The sequence below is a fragment of the Vanacampus margaritifer genome, chromosome 1 (genome assembly GCF_051991255.1).
Source record: "Vanacampus margaritifer isolate UIUO_Vmar chromosome 1, RoL_Vmar_1.0, whole genome shotgun sequence".
Classification (NCBI taxonomy): Eukaryota; Metazoa; Chordata; class Actinopteri; order Syngnathiformes; family Syngnathidae; genus Vanacampus; species Vanacampus margaritifer.
The window spans coordinates 10454063-10473169 of NC_135432.1; the positions used below are offsets into that span (position 1 = coordinate 10454063).

A 19107-nucleotide genomic window follows, 5' to 3' on the forward strand; every position below is an offset into this window, starting at 1 on the left:
TCAGACGCGCGTAATCTGATTGGTGCAGCCACACGTCACTCGAACGTTGCTCCACTTCCTGGTTGTAGCTGTCAAACTCAAGCTACCAGACAGGCTAGGACAACAACCGATGCCTCGCTCTCCGCCCTGCATCGCCCTGTGAGCGACTGTGTGTCAACCACAAAGCTTACTGTAAGTGGAAATCGCCTCACCTTGTGGTCATTTATAATGACAATTATTTTTCAACCTGTTTATTGTCTGTATGTCAAAAGGCATCGTATGTTTGCGCGCTCGTAAGTCGTAACCCAGTGCTGTTATAACCTTCCGTATTGTTATAATATGTGAACAAACAGCCTTTAAACTAAATACAACAAGAACAAAACAAACAGGGGAAAGGCAAAAAGCGTTCTAGTAATGGTTCTGTTCTTGTGTGTATCTATGACGCGTTTTTCTTCGTTGATCACTTTATTCGTCAGTGTTTGTTTTCAACAAGATCAAACTGGTCGGCATTTTAATCCACAGCAAGATGTCAGGACAAGATGACCCCTGACTGTAAGACAGTTATCGACACAATGAAGGGTTGGGAGAATCACGTGTTTTACATTACAGCCAGGAACGATGCTGACTCATAATGAGAATGTTTGGCTGATGTAAGAGGGGGGTGTCCCACCATTGGCGCCATTCATCAGATACCTGACAAGTGTGGATGATCCGGCTCATCCAGCCTGTTAGCGGCTCCTCTGGCCTGTAATTATTGTTATTATTTGCTAGTACAGTACAGCCCTCTATAATGAGCCGCCTATCGAAAGTGCGAAGGCAGACGTGTTACTATCATTTGATAAAGTGTTTGAGGGGCCAAAGGATGTCTGAAAAGTGTGAAAAAAATGCAAACACACTATCAGAAATAAGAAAGCCAAGCCATGATAAACACAGGAGGTGCTAGAAAACCCAAGCATTAAAATAACTAATAACCCAAACCCAAGTTAGGGGTTACCGTTAGGACCTAACCCAAGGCGAGGCAAATTTATTGTTATAGCACATTACATACACAAGGCAATTCAATGAATGTTCTTCACGCTACCAAAAGCAGTCTAAGGCAAAGCAAAGAACAAACGTTGCTTATTAAAATTGCTAAAACAACATACATTGACATTTAAATACATTTACAAAAATATTTAACAGTTTCAACCTACACCTTTCAAATTTAACCATGAATATTATATATTTTTTGCATTTGTTGTATTTTTTTTCTAAATAATGTTAAACTCCAAAAAAAAATTCTCTCTTGTTTCAATTATTCAACTGCAGTGCTGTGCAGCATTTAATTTATTGAATTTAGCAGAACAAATCATACGAGAATGTAACACCATCACATCAAATCTACATTTTCATTATTGATATGTCAATTTTTAACAAACGAGTAAATATATTCTTTGGGAAAATGAAAAGAACACCAGCATTTGTCATCACCTCCTTACTCCATGTGAGGTTGCCACGCCTCGTCCATGCGCTCCTCGATCCCGTCGACGCCTCATAGCACGTTGCTCTCTCCGTAGGTAATATGGCGTTCAGGAAGGTTCTCAAACGAACAGCTTTTGTAGGCGGCGGGGCCATCGCCACCGTTCTTGGTCTGTCACAGCTCACAGAGTATAGGAAAAAGCAGGTAAGTTGCAAACAAACATTGTTGTTACGTTTTGTGCTGTGAAGTCATCCACAGCATGTCCTATCAAGATTTTGGAATGTATTTGATGCCTTGAGGATATACAGTACTCCATGTGTTTGCCAGATGCTGCACAGGAAGCAGCTTTCTCTTAAAATTGTGTTCTTTCACTCATAGGACTTGCCAATGACATGTTCCCGTGCTGTGTTTACTCAATATTCCATTACTGAAATTTAAAGTAACTATGTAACTTGTTTGTTCTGTTGTTTGAGGTGTGGCTAAAAGGGTGGCTCATTGCTTGCAGGCCGGGTTAATGTTATCAACTTAATAATAAATCACCTTTTAGGTCTTTGATTACCTTCCTACGAGCACAAAAAAAAAACATTGTATATACGTGCGCCTCCACTGGTTATGATGAATTCAGTACAGTGGAAATTCAGGTTACGGATGACGAGGCTTTCAAACAAATTGGATTAAAATACAATTAACATGCTGCGAGCCATTTTGGCATGGACTCAACTGAACTTTATTTATAGAGCACTTTCACATTAAAATTTAAATTAAAAAAACTCTTAACTCATTCACTGCCATTAACGGTTATAGTCGTCAAATATTCTTTTGAACTATTTCTATTACTTAAAAAAAAAATCCCACTTTTGTTAACAAGAGTATGAAAACCTAGATTTTTTTTTAATAACCTTTTTTTTTTTTTAGATTATTAAAATTTAGGGGCGTTAGGTGATTAAAATTAATAGCATGACTTCAATATTATATATCACAAATTTTATATATGTTCTAAATGTACAATATTTTTTTTCTAGGTTTTCATACTCTTGTTAACAAAAGTGGAAAAAAATTTAGACTAATAGAAATAGTTCAAATGAATTTTTGACGTCTATAGCCGTCAATGGCAGTGAATGAGTTAGTTAGCACACAGAATGGCTCCTAAGAAAGGGGAAACTGCTAGAGGCTTGTAGCACTGTTTTGGGAAATCTATCATCTGAAATATTGTGCTTTTCTCAACAACCAAAGATGCTTAACACAGGCACACATAAGGAAAGAGACAAGTAAAAAACAAAACAAAACCCAAACATATGTAACTTGAGATTAAGTGGATGCAGATGAGGCAGAGCAAATTCCCCAAGTCTACAGCTCTCCCTCCGCTAGCTAGCCTTAATGTATGTTGCTTTCATGTGGTATCGAAGTTATGGTAAATACCACGTCGAGTAGAAAATTGCACGAGAACGCCCCCTCATGTCGTATTTTCAACTGGACAACTGGGAATTTATTTTGATGCCCGAGTTTCTGAGCTGAGATAACTTTTACGTTTCAACATGGCGGAGAGCGCCAACGGATTTGTGAATGGCAAGAAATATTAACACTTATAAGGGCGTTAACGTCCGCTAGCAGGTTGTTTTAGAATCTACACATTTACGTAGCATACACAATTCAATGTCCTGTCCTTTACGACTCATTATTTGCCACAATTGTTCGGTTTTACAAGCAAAGAGTACATCGTAATTCGGAGATTCCGAGTGGTAAGGTCCATCTTTCCCGTAGCGCGTGAAGGCAGCGTTAAGCTAGCAATGGCTACCTTTCAAGGTTGAGCTAGCAGGCTCAAGAAGGCCAATGAGCAATAATTATAGCACATGCTCTGCACCCTGTTATTTTATTCATTCATACTAAATTGTTTTTTTTAGTTATTTCTATATTATAAAGTATTTATTTTAACCACACATTTATCAAAATAAGGCAAACAACAGAATCATATTGTCTTTCATTTCAATGGGAAACGCTACCTTTGCAAACTGAGTTTCCACTGTACATCTTTTATTTCATTTGTCATTTTCACCTTTGTCCATTATATATATTTGTACTTCCTGAGGTCATCTCGTGTATGTGGAGTATTTGTAAGATGCTGTCAAAGCAGCCTCATGTTGTATAAATAAACATTCCCTCCCCTCCATGAAACAGGACTGAGTGGTCATGGGGGCATCTTATGGGGCGTTCCGAATAGACAACATTTGATGTTTCGGTGTCCCGCCTTGACACTTAAGTCATCTTTATTCGAGAGGGACAAGCAGCTGTGTTTCCCCCGACCTTTGACCCGACACAGACCTATATTTGAACGCCCACAAAGCTACATAGCAGCCTTTATTTAACTGTGCGTGCTAATGTGAATTTTGTTTGTGTCCCGTTGTAATAATGTCTTCTCTTGCCTGTTGCCGCCCACCCAACCAAGACTGGATTGGTAAGCAAGAAGCCGATGTTGATCAAATAGAATCATTTCTACAATAGTTTGTAATCATGCATGCCTTTTAATCCCAGTAAAACTAATCCCCAGCATTTAGCTCTGTGGTGGTATTTTTCCGTCTATCATCACAGAGAGACAATGATTTCAGTTTCAAATTGCAAAAGCCTGCTCACATTTGCAAGTCAAATGCTGCATGTGCAATCATCAGGCTGGAGCAAAAAAAAAAAAAGGAAAAAAAAAATCATATTTCATTAGAGGTGAAATGGCACGTCCCGGTGTCAGAGGGGGATTGTTCTTGTGATTATGACTTAAAATCATTCCCTAATCAAATGCAGGACATGAATGTGATGATTTGTGTTGTGGGTTTTGCAAAGATAAGTAGCATGTTGCAGCAGGTCGCCCCGCCCCGACAACCCCCCCCCCCAGCGAACGGAATATAATTACATTAAGAATAAAGTCTGGATTTTTAGCGGCACTTCACTTGAAAACCATGAGACATCACAAGCATACAATCACCACTCTAAAAAAAAAAAAAAGTGTTACATGTCAAAAAAACAAGATTACACAAGTGTCTGCTGTGTGTTACTATATGATGCAAGTCCGGATGAAAAAGGACAACAAAATGTTAACTTTGCGTCATGTATTTTGAAATATGCTGAAATAAAGAACACATTTTGGTGGTACACGTCATTAGCACCCGTTACCCATGACGATATGTAAAAGTTTTGTTTAAGAATAAATGTCATTAAATATGTATTATTACACTGGCACGACCTTGTCAATTCTTCCACTTCCTCACGTCCTACCAGGGGGGTGTACTTCGAGCCATAATTTATTAATCTCCTTATCTTGGATAGAAATAAAAGCTTGGCTTTTGTCTCTTATGCCTTCATTTTAATCGCATGCATCAGGTCACTGAAAAGCAGATAAATGCACTTCTAACTTTAGTGTTTGTAGTGCCTAATGTTCATTTAACTCTAGCAAAGTGTTGCTATAATACTGGACATACCAAAAACATCCTCTCAGATAGGAAAAGCATATAAACGAGAGCGTGTAACAATTTGCTTGCGTGTCTGCGTCCCATCCAGGCTCGGTTAGCTCACGTGGTGGCAGAAGACGAGCGGAAGGCTCCCTTTGCGGACGAGCTACCGTCAAGGCAGGCCCAGCTCGCCGCGCTGAAAAGCAAAGAGTTTGACGTCCTGGTCATTGGAGGCGGAGCTACCGGTGTAGGATGTGCCTTAGACGCTGTCACACGCAGTAAGACCCCTCTCGGCGCATCTCGCACTACGTTGGAGTGCTTATATTGAATATTTTTCTCTCGTCTTTTTTTTTTTTAGACCTTAACACTGCTCTTGTCGAGAGGAATGACTTCTCGTCCGGGACGAGCAGCCGCAGCACCAAACTCATTCACGGAGGAGTTCGCTACCTCCAGAAGGCCATCATGAAACTGGACTATGAGCAGGTTTTGAACGCAAATCCCTTGTTTAGTCGTGCGTACTTTTTCTGGATTGATTGATGATCTTTTTTATGCAACAGTACATGATGGTGAAAGAAGCCCTCCACGAGCGAGCCAACCTCTTGGAGGTTGCGCCTCACCTGTCAGCGCCACTGCCCATCATGCTTCCTGTTTACAAGTAGGTTGTCAGCGAGGGTGCGGTTACATTCCACTGTTAACTGTCGTTTTTGGACATTATTGTCCCATTTTAGTGCCTGAAAATGCAAACAATTAAAAATAGATCTCAGAAACGAAAATCATTTCATGTTGTCAGTTAGGATGGGGAATGTGTTGTCTTGTGCCCCCCCCCCCACTAGTTTCTGGGGTTAAACAATTTTCTGTTTAATCTGAAAAACCACTAAAGTATAGATTTTTTTTCAGTTATGATTAGCGAATGAAAACGTTTTTTTTGTCAGTTCATAACGTGTTTTTTTTTTAAATAGTGTTTTCAGTTTTTAGTTTTGTCTCAGTATGAGCAACGTTCCAGTTACTAAATAAGGGAACTTATTTTGTGTGCACATACGTTCTTTTAACGCATTAACTCTTTGACTGCCAAAAACGTTAAATAACGTTTAGTAAAATCCTATGGAGGAGTGCCAAAGACGTTAAAAGACGTTTTTTTTTTTTTCAAAACAGAGATGGAACTAACCATTTTCTATTGTTGATTACTCAAAAACGGAATAAGGTAGAAACAAACTTTTTTTTCTGATGAAAGATGAGAGTCCAATCTTTCATTTGGTAGTATGTGTTTCCATAGTCCAAACACATAATTTTCTGTGGACCTTGAAAGATCAGTCAAAAATGCTTAAATCGGCTGGCACCCACAGCATCCCTTTTCTGAAAACGTCTGGCAGTCAAAAAGTTAATTAGGTCAATTAATTACAATGCAAATTGCGTTATCAAAATTAGCGCAATTAATTACCAAGTTAGCGAAACACTATTGTATGTAATTGCCAGTAAAAAAAAAAAAAAGAATAAATAAATAAACATATAAATATAACTTTTACTTTATTACTATTTAAAAGCAGTATATGAGTTGAATCAGTATTTCTACTCTTACCATTATATTTTGACGCTAGTATCCATACTTCAAGTTGAGTACCAAATTTCAATACCAATTTCTCACCTCTCATATACAGTGGAACCTCCAAAGCTGAACATAAACCATTACTATTAGGGGTGTTAAAAAAAATTGATTCGGCAATATATCGCGATATTGCAGCACACAATTCTCGTATCGATTCATATGCGGCCGAATCGATTTTTAAAGATCAATTTTTGATGGAAATATTCAACAAAATATCTTACTTAGGGTTAGGTTTCACACTTTAAGCATGGAAAAATGTTATATTGATGGAACATTAAGCCTTAATATTTTATTTCAATGCTGTTTAAACATGAAACAGATTCCAACCTGTTAAATACAGTGGCTCACAGTTATAAGCCTGAAGTACATTATCATACGACTCTTACAGTGTACATGTCCAAGTTTACTGATTACTATTTTCTAAAGTTTTAAAAAAAAATTGCAATAATTGACTTATAGATTCGTATCAAGATTAATTGGTATCGAATCGTGACCTATGAATCGTGATACACTTCAAATCGCAAGGTACTAGGCAATTCACACTTCTCGTAACTATTATGTAAAAAATAATAATAATAATAAATCCCCACTTTTTCCATCTGTTGTCCCAGATGGTGGCAGCTTCCGTATTATTGGGCGGGCATTAAGATGTACGACGTGGTGGCCGGGATCCAGTGTTTAAAGAGCAGTTACGTCCTCAGCAAGACCAAAGCCCTGGAGCTCTTTCCCATGTTGAAGAAGGACAAGCTGGTGGGAGCCATCGTCTATTATGATGGTAAGCGTCCGGCATTGTCTTGTTGATTCTTTTACTTTCAACGCTTGCAGAGGTTCTTAATCATTTGACCTTTTCTCTCTCAACCGAGACGTATTCAGAGAAATACTTTAAAGTGGCAAATGAAATGATAAAAATTTAAAGAGAACGGGCTGTTGAAACTGAAATCATTAAGAAGATCTAGTGTGCGTACGTGTTTGCTGCACTCTGAGAAATGATGCAAAGCACTGCGCCTACATTTCTGTTCTACATTCTGCCAGCATTCTGCTGATAGACAGCAGGAGTGGAGGATGTTTTGCAAGGGATGCATCTTTTTTCTCTCTCTCGCTCTCTCAATTTATGCCATCTGGTACAATCACGCTTGTGACATTTCCAAGTCTGACCTTCTCTCCGGTGGTGTAGTGCTTCAGAGGAGCACCACAATTGGTCGGACAGTCTTCAGCCTCTTGTCTGTCTTATTCTCTGCAGATAACTAATGTGCTTTTTCATTTTTTACAGCTAAGTCATTGTTTCATAATCCACCTTTTGTCTTCATTCCATTAAATATATATATATATATATATATATATATATATATATATATATATATATATATATATATATATATATATCGCGATATTACAGCACGCAATTCTCGAATCGATTCGATATGCGGCCAAATTGATTTTTAATCATACATTTTTTATTGGATTATCCAACAAAACGTCTTACTTAGGGTTTAGATTCACACATTAAGCATGGGATAATGTTATATTAATGGAACATTAAGCCTTCATATTTTATTTCAGTGCTGTTCAGACATGAAACAGACTGCAACCTGTTTTTTAAATGCAGTGGTTCAGTTATAAGCCTGAATTTTCTGATAAATAAATACATTTTCATACAAATCTTACAGTGCACATGTACAAGTTTACTGATTAGTAGAATAGTAAAAAAAAAAAATCGCAAGAATCAATTTATAGATTCGTATCGGGATTAATCGGTATCGAATCGAATGGTGACCTATGAATCGTGATACGAATCCAATCGCCGGGTACTAGGCAATTCACACCCCTAATATATATATATATATATATATATATATATATATATATATATTATATATATATATATATATATATATAAATATATAAATATATATATATATATATATATATATATATATATATATATATATATAAATATATATATATATATATATATATATATATATATATATATATATATATATATATATATATATATATACTATATATATATACGTATATATATATACTATATATATATACGTATATATATATATTGGTTTGAATGCTACAAACTTTCGGCCTGTCACCCAACAGGCCAACACAACGATGCCCGTATGAACTTGGCAATCGGCCTCACCGCTGCCCGCTACGGTGCTGCCACGGCCAACTACACAGAGGTGGTTCACCTGCTGAAGAAAAAGGACCCGCAGACCGGCAATGACAAGGTGTGCGGGGCACACTGCCGGGACGTGCTCACAGGTGAGAAAAGATCGCTATGTGTAAAGAAAACCAATCTGCGGTTGACCACATGACATCAGTCTCCGATTACTTATTTAAGGGGAGGAATTCGATGTCAAGGCCAAATGTGTCATCAACGCTACCGGGCCTTTCACGGACTCGGTGAGGAAAATGGATAGCCAGGAAACCCAAAACATCTGCCAGCCCAGTGCCGGCGTGCACATTGTCATTCCTGGCTACTACAGGTGTGTGTTACGTGATCTGCGCAACGTAAGCTGTGCCATGACGACATCAATCTCTCAGTCAAAAACATTTGACCATGTTTCTGCTTTTTTTGACACACAGCCCTGATAACATGGGCCTGTTGGACCCCGCCACAAGTGATGGCCGGGTCATCTTCTTCCTGCCTTGGGAGAAGATGACCATTGCTGGAACCACAGACACTCCCACCAATGTGACAGCCCACCCCATCCCTGGGGAGGACGACATCAACTTCATCCTGAGGGAGGTCCGCAACTATCTCAGCCCCGACGTGGAAGGTAGGAATGACGGCAAGAGGGTGTCAAACAAAATATGAACTGGGAATTTTGTACCCTGAAGTGAGACGGGGAGACGTGTTGGCTGCATGGAGCGGAATCCGTCCCCTGGTGACGGACCCCAACTCCAAAGACACTCAGTCCATCTGCCGTAACCACATTGTCAGCATCAGTGACAGTGGGCTGGTCACCATTGCAGGTCAGCTGGTTTCTGCTTGTGAAATATTGAGCTGTTGATTTGTCCTGTTTTATTTCAGCAGCAGTTTTGTCTGCAGGTGGCAAGTGGACCACTTATAGATCCATGGCTGAAGAGACTCTAGACGCCGCCATTAAAACGCATGCCCTCCCAGCTGAGAAATGCAAGACTGTGGGCTTGATGTTAGAGGGCTCAAAGGGCTGGACGCCAACGCTTTACATCCGTCTGGTGCAAGATTACGGCTTGGAGCAGGAAGTAGGACACTTTTTTCAGATGCTTAAGTCTGGTGCCAAAACAACAAAAAAAATCAGACCGTTTCACTTTCTTCTAGTGCTGTCAAACGATTACATTTTTTAAAACTAATTAATCACGTAATTTTCAATAATTAATCCTGATTAACTCATTCACTGCAATTGACGGCTATTGACTTCAAAAATTTATTTGAACTATTTCTATTAGTTTCACCCCCCCCCCCCCCCCCACACACACACACTTTTGTTAACAAGAGTATGAAAACCTAGAATTTTTTTATTGTACATTTAGAACGGATATAAAATTTGTGATTAATAGTGAGTTAACAATTTAAGTCATGCGATTAATTACAATTAAAAATGTTAATCGCCCCTAATTTTTAATAATCTTTTCTTTTCTTTTTTTTATTAGGGGTATCATGTGATTAATTATTTTTAATTGTAATTAATCACATGACTTCACTAGTTAACTCAAGATTCATCACAAATTTTATATCTGTTCTAAATGTACAATACATTTTTTTCTAGGTTTTCATACTCTTGTTAACAAAAGTGAAAAAAAAATAGTGAAACTACTAGAAATAGTTCAAATGAATTTTTGACGTCTATAGCCGTCAATGGCAGTGAATGAGTTAATCACGATTAATCACATTTTCCTACTTTTGCATTTACGTTTCTATTCAAAGCTTGTAACAGATATTTACTTGAGTTAAATCATGGAATTAATGTAAAATAATCAATCAGAACGTATATTTAGAATCAAAGACTGTTCTAATAACATTATTGGAGCATTGAATAGAATTTTTCTAATGTAAAATACAACTGTTAAACAAAACGAACAAAAGCAAGTAAATCAGAAAGTAAAATCAGCTATAGTCCATGTTTATTCCTCTTCCTGCCAGTGACTGCACCAAGTTTGGCTGCACACTGAGTTAACTGAGTTCATTTTTTTAATGCTTTAATCAATTAATTTAATCTCCAAAGTCAACGCTTTAATTTTGACAGCCCTACTGAGAAACATTGACTGCTTCTATCTTGAAGTGGAGATGTTGACATTTGCGCTCCGCTAAAGACTTGACACCTGAAGAGATGCTGAACAATTCATTAGCATTTAAGTCCAGCGGATCCATTGATTCACATCATGCAACAGTTAGCCACTCTCCGCCCATTAAATTCAATAGAACATTGTTTTAGTTGAGGAAAGTGCTCCTGCAGTCCACTTACTCCTTATTAAAGGCGCTCGCCGAATATTTTTCAAAGGTCACTGCTGATATTTGGACAGTGTTTGCCCTTTTGCATGATGGCTAAGGCAACGATCTGAATAGCAAAAAGTTGTTATGTATTCTGTAAACGTGACATCTCGACAACACGGTGCCCCCCAAAAAAAAAAAAAATTGTCTGCATCTGTACGACCTTAAGAAAAGGGAAATTAAATTAGCAAACTTAACCTTTTTGTGTGTGCTCAGGTTGCGCAGCATTTGGCTTCTACGTATGGAGGAAAGGCATACGACGTGGCCAAGATGGCGCTGGTCACAGGGCAAAGATGGCCGATAGTTGGCAAAAGGCTGGTGTCGGAGTTTCCGTACATTGAGGCTGAGGTAAAGTGTGACGGCGTGCAAATGTTCAGCCCCCCCCGCCCGCAATCCTGACGATACGACTCTGCCGTCTCTCGCAGGTGCTGTACGCCATCAAGGAGTACGCATGCACCGCCATTGACCTCATTGCCCGGCGAACGCGATTGGGCTTCCTGAACGTGCAGGCGGCCGACGAGGCCCTCCCACGCATTGTGCAGATCATGGCCAAGGAGTTGGGCTGGAGCCAAGAGCGCAAGACGGTACAAAAAACAGAAAATTTAAAAAAAATAAATATTTATATATATATATATATATATATATATATATATATATATATATATATATATATATATATATATATAGTTTTTTATGTTTTAGCCCCCACTGGGTTTTTCTATCAGAACACAATAGGGAAGTCCACGCCCATCATCCTCTTCAGAGGCTGTTACTATGCATGAGTAAACTGATCCTTTATTGACAGTCAAGGGAGGAAACTCATTCAGCAGTGAAAAAAAAAACAAATAAAACAACCCAGAGCACCCCTAGTTCTGTTAATGTTTAACTTTCAAATCCAGGCTGAGTTGGAAGCAGCCAAGAAGTTCTTGTACCATGAGATGGGCTACCGATCTCGCTCTGAGCAGTTGACCAAGACCTCTGAAATGACCCTGGACAACCAGGAAGTAGCCAGGTAGAAACATTTAAGTGGCCAATAAACTCTTGAGTCATGCACGAAGAAGTAATGTGTCAACTTTCACGTGGTTGGCAGGTACAAGAAGCGCTTTCTTAAGTTTGACAAAGAGCGCAAAGGGTTCATCACCACAGTTGATGTCCAGCAAGTCCTCGACGTGAGTTCCCGCTTCCCTGATTGTTGTTGTTCTTCACTGTTACTGGAGCAAGATTCCAACATGGTTTCTTCTCTCCATAGAGTATCAATGTCCACATTGATGAGAATGCCCTCCATGAAATTCTTAACGAGGTGGATGTTAACAAGAATGGACAGATTGAAGTCGATGAATTCCTCCAGGTATGTAATGGCTGGTGATTGCGCTGATCCTGTAATCATTTTTCAACTATGACGATGCGCCATTTTCTGTGAAAACACTCGGATGAACATTCCATGCTGCAGAGAACGGATAAAAGACAGAAAAGGTAGTTGTCCGCCTGAGACCTGCTTCACACAGCAGGTGTGAACTCTCCTCATCTTTGAAACTAATTGGGCAAATTTGACAACTTAGCGCTTTTGTCTCTGTCTCTTAAACACATATCTGGTCACACTCCCCAGGAGGCGGCAGTATAGTGTAGCGATGATTTCCCTTTTTTGGGGGAAACAAAAATGTGTAAATCATGATCCTAAATGTCAATGTTTGTTTTTGCTCATGTGTCCTTCCTGCTCATGGCCGATTTAAGAGACTGCAAACAGGTAGTGTATACAAAGTAATGCTGGATATTAAAGAACTCTCAAAAACAACCCTTAAGTCAACTTTTAACTCTGGTGACTAATGTGGATGGAGGGAAAGAACTCAGTGGAAAAGTGTCTTAAGATGTTTTAAAGCTGCACTGGGCAGGGCGTTAACAATACAACTGTTGCAACAACTGTCAGAACGGGAAAAAAATTGGGAAAAGGGACCGACAGACGGGGTGAGGCTAAAGAAACACAGGCAACAGACACTCTCACCGACAGCCCCGTTAACTCATACGTCAAAAAATCATTTGAACTCTTTCTATTAGTTTTTTTCTTCCACTTTTGTTAACAAGAGTATTAAAACCTAGAAATGTTTTTTTTTATTGTACATTTAGAACAGATATAACATTTATGATTAATCGTGAGTTAACTATTGAAGTCATGCGATTAATTACAATTAAAAAAAATGTAATCGCCTGACGCAATTTAAAAAAGGAAAGATTATTAAAAAATTAGGAGCGTCAGGCGATTAAATTTTTTTAATCGTAATCAATTGCATGACTTCACGAGTTAACTCACGATTAATCACAAATTTATATCTGTTCTAAATGTACAATAAAAAAATTATAGGTTTTCATGCTCTTGTTAAAAAAAAATGTTAAACTAACAGAAATAGTTCAAATGAATATTTGACGTCTATAACCGTCAATGGCAGTGAATTAGTTAAAATTGGTTTTGGAAGTCTATAGCCGTCAATGGCACTGAACGAGTACAGAAAATTCCATTTTGAATCGCTACTGCCACCTGTGGCTGAAAAATGAAATTACACACATCCTTCTTCAGGTACACAATGCGCACATGCTGTTACATCCGCAGACAGAGGGTGGGAAATTTGAACCCGAATGCAGAAGTACCCATTGTGAACAGCTAAGGTGTTAATCTACTAATTAGAAGATGTTTCAGTCATAAATGCTCAAATAAAAAGGCTATTGTAAAAATAAAAATAAAAGCCAAATTGTTACAAAGAGCAGGTTTAAAGACCCTGTAAAATACATTTGTTTTGATGATTATTGCTGAAAACCTTCAAAGACTTGAGAATTCTGTAGAGTGGCGCAATAACGTTATAAACTATTTTCCACCATTTCTTTTTTTTCCTGATATTTTGGCGGCATATTACAACATCAACGGGTAGCTAGTGCGATTGCGACGTACACTTAGCTTGCTAGCTAGCCATGATTATATTGTAGAAATCTTCCCTTTTGGATAGTCTGCTGACGTAGCTGCTACAGAGTGCCTTGTTGTCAGCTGTGAGTGTGTGCAGGTCACAGAGAGAAAGTGGAAGAATCTGAGGCACGTCCACAACTTGATGAGTAGTCCTGAAACAAAGATGAAAGATTAGTTTTTTTTGCTGGTCCTCAACTATTTGTAGTGATCGATTAGTTAATGCAAATTGGTACAAGGCGAATTATATGGAGCAAGTTGATGGTGTTGTAACAGTTTCACGTCCTACCCAGTTCAGCTTTAACACATGAGAAAAAACAACAGAGTCAGCAGGTGTTGGGTTCATTGGAGCATGTGAAGGTGGTCGGACCGCTCTGGCATGCACCGTGCATGGACCGGGTACTTTCCTTCTGTTGTCACCTGTGTACACTCAGACTTTTCATTTTGTGTCATCTGCCACTCAGTTGATGAGCGCCGTCAAAAAGGGCCAAGTGTCGGACAGCCGCCTGGCCATCTTGATGAAGTCAGCCGAAGAAACGCTTGATAAGAGGGGCCCCGTGACGGTGGACCGAAGCGGCGGTGGAGTCTGAGCCCGGCCTTTCATGAAGGTCTCTTGTGAACAACCTCATTTGAATGACAATGCAATCAGGGAGGCGATGGCGGGAATTTGGCCAAATCAAGAGCAAATGCGGCGGCGTGTGTTTTGGGTGAAATACAATCCAATGATTGAGGTTTGTTTTCCTGAGCCGCCTGTTTGTCTGCGTGTTGATTGGTTCTCAGCATCAGGTGCCTCCAATGTTCCACAGCGCACAATGTGACTATTTATAGCATGGTTTTTTATTTTATTTAGTCAAATTTTTGATATTTCTACCTTTTATAGCGCTTTACCACTCCTTTTTTAAAACTCAACACTGATTGTTGCGTAAATCTGCTCGTTTTATCGAAATGGAATCTTGCGCTTTATTGTACTGGTTCACAATCTCTTCGAACATTTGATTTGATGCTAATTGCAAGAGAAACAAGCAAGGCGCTGATTACAAGATATTATTAGCATATAGTCTTAAAACTGCTAAGTCAAAAGTCATCGAAACTAGATAAAGAAGTTGGGTCAAGATTTTGATCCAAGTGTCAAAAACTACACATAATGATTAAAGCTATCAAGAAATGGAATACCAGGATATCACCAACATTTTCTATAAGTCACTCGCATGTTATTATTGGCACAGGTTTTACGGTAGATGCCCCTCCTGACACGATCCACCCCCGCCGTCAGCCCCTGACAAGGATTCGAACCCTTTTCCTGTGTCCAACATGGCGACCAGCTTCAGCCCGCTCAAAACCCAAAATTTAACCCAATCTGCTGGGTTAAAAAAAAAAAAAAAAAAAAAGAGTTAAATTAATGAACCCAATCTTGGGTAGAAGTGACCAAATCTGCTCAAAATTCACAGCTACCCAGCGATTGGGTTAGGAAAGCAACCCTATAGAGTTTTAGAGAGTACATACAGTATCTCCTACCCGTTCCAAAAGAGCACTAATCCCAAAAGTACATTTGATTGTAAAGTGCCGTTTCATGTATAGAAACACAACCATACATTCTAGTGTGGTTAAATGAGAAACTGCAGATGTATAACTCGTATAATTGCCATGACGCTGTGCGAGTCTAAACACAAGACGGAGGCCTGCAAAGTAAAAAGTTACTGATTGTTTCTGAATTTAGCGTTACTGTCCAGGCACTGACTTGTACAAGCACTTCAATACCTATTTTATGCAAGAGAGACTTTTAAGTGGAAATATGCTCCAGGAAGCTGAAGGCGTACAACTTAGTCAACATTTGCCACAGCATCTGCAAACTGCTACTGATACTGATGTTTACAGGTTTTGAGATTTTAGCTGTCATCTTTCTGCTCTTATTTAAAACATTTTTACTACGTTGCAAATAACTCGTTCACTGCCATTGACGGCTATAGACGTCAAATTCTATTTAATTATTTCTATTAGTTTAACATTTGTTTCCACTTTTGTTAACAAGAGTATGAAAACCTAGAAAAAAATGATTGTACATTTAGAACAGATATTTTAAAAAAATTGATTAATCGTGAGTTAAGTAGAAGTCATGCGATTAATTACAATTACAAATTTTAATCGCCTGACGCCCCTAAATTTTCATAATCTTTTTTCTTTAAAAAACAACATTTTAGCTAGTGAAGTCATGTTGTTAATTAGTTAAAAAAATAATAATCGCCTGACGCCCCTAATATTTAATAATCTTTTCTTTCTTTTTTTAAAGGAAAAAAACTTGTGAAGTCATGCGGTTAATTACAATTAAAAAATGTAATCGCCTGACGCCCCTAATTCTTAATAATATATATATATTTTTTTTTTTTTTTAAGAAAAGATTAATAAAAAAAAGATTATTAAAAAATTAGGGGCGTCAGGCGATTAACTGTTTTAAATTGTAATTAATTGCATGACTTCTCTGCTTAACTCATGATTAATCACAAATTTTATATCTGTTCTAAATGTACAATAAAAAAAATTCGAGGCTTTCATTTTCTTGTTAACAAAAGTGAATTTTTTTTTTACTAATAGAATGAGTTTAAATGATTTTTTGACGTCTATAGCCATCATTGGCAGTGAATGAGTTAATAACATTAACTACAAAACAGGGTTAAAAAGGGATTCTATATTTGTTATTATTTAGTTAAAATGCATGCTTATATATTTCAAGTATTGTAACATTTTTATTTATTTTATTCTTTTGAAGCGGCATTTTCATTTTCTGTGTTAACGCCAAGAATGAGGTGCTACAATTTAACAGGTCCAAGTACACGCAATGTTCATATTAAAGCAAGAGGGAATGTGTGACGTGTGCCTTCTCAGGTTGAGACAAAGCCACTGATGATTACTGCCATGTCCTTTGACTACTTTTACAAGGGCTAGACTGAGCTTTAAGGTGTTCTTGTTATGTCAAGTTTCAAGAATTCAACTGTAGAAGCTCCCAAGTGAGTTGAGTGCATGTTCTTGCATTTGGGTAACTCATCCAATGGCCCTCAAAAGCTCACGTCAACACGTGCCTCTGTGTTTATTGTAACCCCTCCCATCCAGCATCTGTGCATTTTCAGCATGTTTTGTCTTTCTGTATTTTTGACAGTGAAGACCGTCAAACTGCCAATGTTGCCTGTCAACAATAGCTCATAGCAAACTCGTCTTAAATGTGCATCCCGATGTTTGATTGTCTCCTTTTGGATGAAATTTCAGCTTTATCTAGGCTCAAAGAGAATCATGTTCCGAGTTTTTTTTTTTTCTTCCCCCACCCGCTTGTAAGAATACTTTTGAGCCAGTATTCTGAAGAGACGACACAATTATCTAATTAAATGTATCTTGTTGCTCAAAAAGCTTTGTGTGTTTTTGTGTTGCATGTTATCTAACATTCCCACTGGGCAACCTGGTGACTGACTGGGCGTCATGTGAACATGCCAGCATTATAGGTGCTAACATAAGAAGCAGTTTTTTAATTGAATCTAGGCAAACTTTTGATGAGATGGATGATGATTGTGAATGTTTCACCATGCGGCTGCTAAAATAAATAGATCGGCCTGCCCATTTCTCGGACCCGGTTTCTTTAATTTTGGGGGATCGGTGATCGGCCGATCCCTTAAAAATAAATCGATATTTCCCAGTGAGCTCATCTTCCTCTTTAAAGGTCTGAAAAAGTCAGCCACTGTCCTCTTCTGCTGAGATGACTAATAGGGATTTCATGTGCAGTTTTTCAATGTTTTCCAATAAAACAAAATTGGAACACTGAAAATCGGGATGGGCAGGTCAAGACTTTTTAAAAGATCGGTGATCGGCCAGTAAATTGTGATCAGTGCACCCCTACTTTTTATCATTAAAAGATAGTACAGACGCTCCCCACCTTACGAACGAGTTACGTTCCGGACGATCGTTCGTAAGGTGAATTTGTTCGTAAGTTGCTTCAGTGCTATATTTTGTATTATAATTTATGTTTAAAGCCTATATAAGTATATTGAAGGTTTATATAAGTATGTTTAAGGCTTGTACAAGTAACCTGCATTGGTTTGTACTGAAAAAAACTTTTAATAAAATGGAGAGAATACGTACAGTACTGTACTGTACTACGTATGTTAGAGAGAGAGAGCGAAAGACACACACACAGTATGTACATGTACGTAATAAGATAAATAAAATGAAGTTTAACTTACTTTTGGAAGATGTACTCGATGCTTAAGGAGATGATGGAGGAGGAGGAAGAGGAGGATTTTATATCATGAGAGATTCTTCGTCGTCGCTGGAATCGGCTTCAAAAGTTATTTCCTGCTTCATGGAGACCGGCGTTTTCTTCCTCCTCCTCCTCGCCACGTTGCTCAGCCTCCAATGAGCTCTCACAGCGCCAATCGTCGGTATTAGCGGCGGAAAGAAGCCCTACGCGCAATACAAAATCTAACTTACAGCATTTCTTTCCGAGCATTTTTCGACATACTGTACGCGCAGAAATGTTCGTATGCACCGTTGTTCGTAACTCGAATGTTCGTAAGTAGGGGAGCGTCTGTAGTAGTATTCTGCAACATGATCCAGATATAATGAGTTTTATGAGCAGGTCCACACTTCAAAATATAAGTTATACAAATCATTTATCACTTATGTATTCAAATTAACAAATTACATCAGAGCTTCTAATACTTAAATCCATGGGATTCTGATCAGTAAATTCTTAAGTTGAGAAGCCATTGCTTAATAATGTAGTCAGATATGAAATAAGTAGCCTATTAACATTATACAGTCTGTAGAATGGTGATAATGCAGGGGGGTTTGGTTTCCTATGGGTGTTACAAAGCATTCAAAGATACCCGATCAGGTTCCAGTTGAACAAAATGTTCTCGGCATTAATTCTGTCAAGGAGACAAGCACAGGAACATACATGTGAAACAGCGGGCCTATTCTCGTGAAAGGTCACGCTGAGATTTGAGTGACAGCTTTAAGTCCTCCGATTACAATTTGCTGCAGAGGCGTCCGCGGTTTGTGCTCTCTTCCTGGGAAAGGCCGGAAGCGTGTGGAAGCCATTAATTGAAATGAATCACGCGACACAACTGGAGTGCTTGTCATGGGGTCGCTGATGCAGCTGCTTTTCACACTTGGGAACACTAAAAATGAAAAAAAAAAAAAAGTATTCTA

General features: G+C 38.5%; 2 protein-coding genes across 3 annotated transcripts in view; one reads left to right on the forward strand and one right to left on the reverse strand.

The window, feature by feature from the left end:
• Nucleotides 1-19107, reverse strand: part of LOC144055327 (nuclear receptor subfamily 4 group A member 2-like) — a 34076-nt gene that overhangs the window by 11426 nt on the left and 3543 nt on the right. Inside the window, exons 2-4 of the mRNA XM_077571218.1 lie at nt 13906-14069; nt 5490-5603; nt 1450-1609 (exon numbers count right to left, since the gene is read on the reverse strand). The gene's annotated coding sequence lies outside the window, so the exon portion shown is untranslated. The remainder of the gene's footprint in view (nt 1-1449; nt 1610-5489; nt 5604-13905; nt 14070-19107) is intronic.
• LOC144055321 (glycerol-3-phosphate dehydrogenase, mitochondrial-like) lies at nt 71-17309 on the forward strand. 2 transcript variants are annotated; one of them, XR_013294832.1, is made up of 17 exons: nt 71-171; nt 1536-1642; nt 4982-5150; nt 5231-5355; nt 5430-5527; nt 7087-7250; nt 8591-8755; nt 8835-8979; nt 9080-9273; nt 9335-9469; nt 9546-9721; nt 11184-11315; nt 11393-11551; nt 11867-11979; nt 12058-12136; nt 12217-12988; nt 13370-17309. XR_013294832.1 is itself a non-coding variant. In XM_077571204.1 (17 exons), the coding sequence occupies exons 2-17, from the start codon at nt 1541-1543 to the stop codon at nt 14502-14504; spliced, it is 2181 nt and encodes a 726-aa protein (XP_077427330.1). In that variant the 5' UTR covers nt 71-171; nt 1536-1540; the 3' UTR covers nt 14505-17309. The 2 variants fall into 2 exon arrangements, 1 of the variants encoding a protein (XP_077427330.1); XM_077571204.1 differs by having other exon boundaries at nt 12217-12315; nt 14379-17309.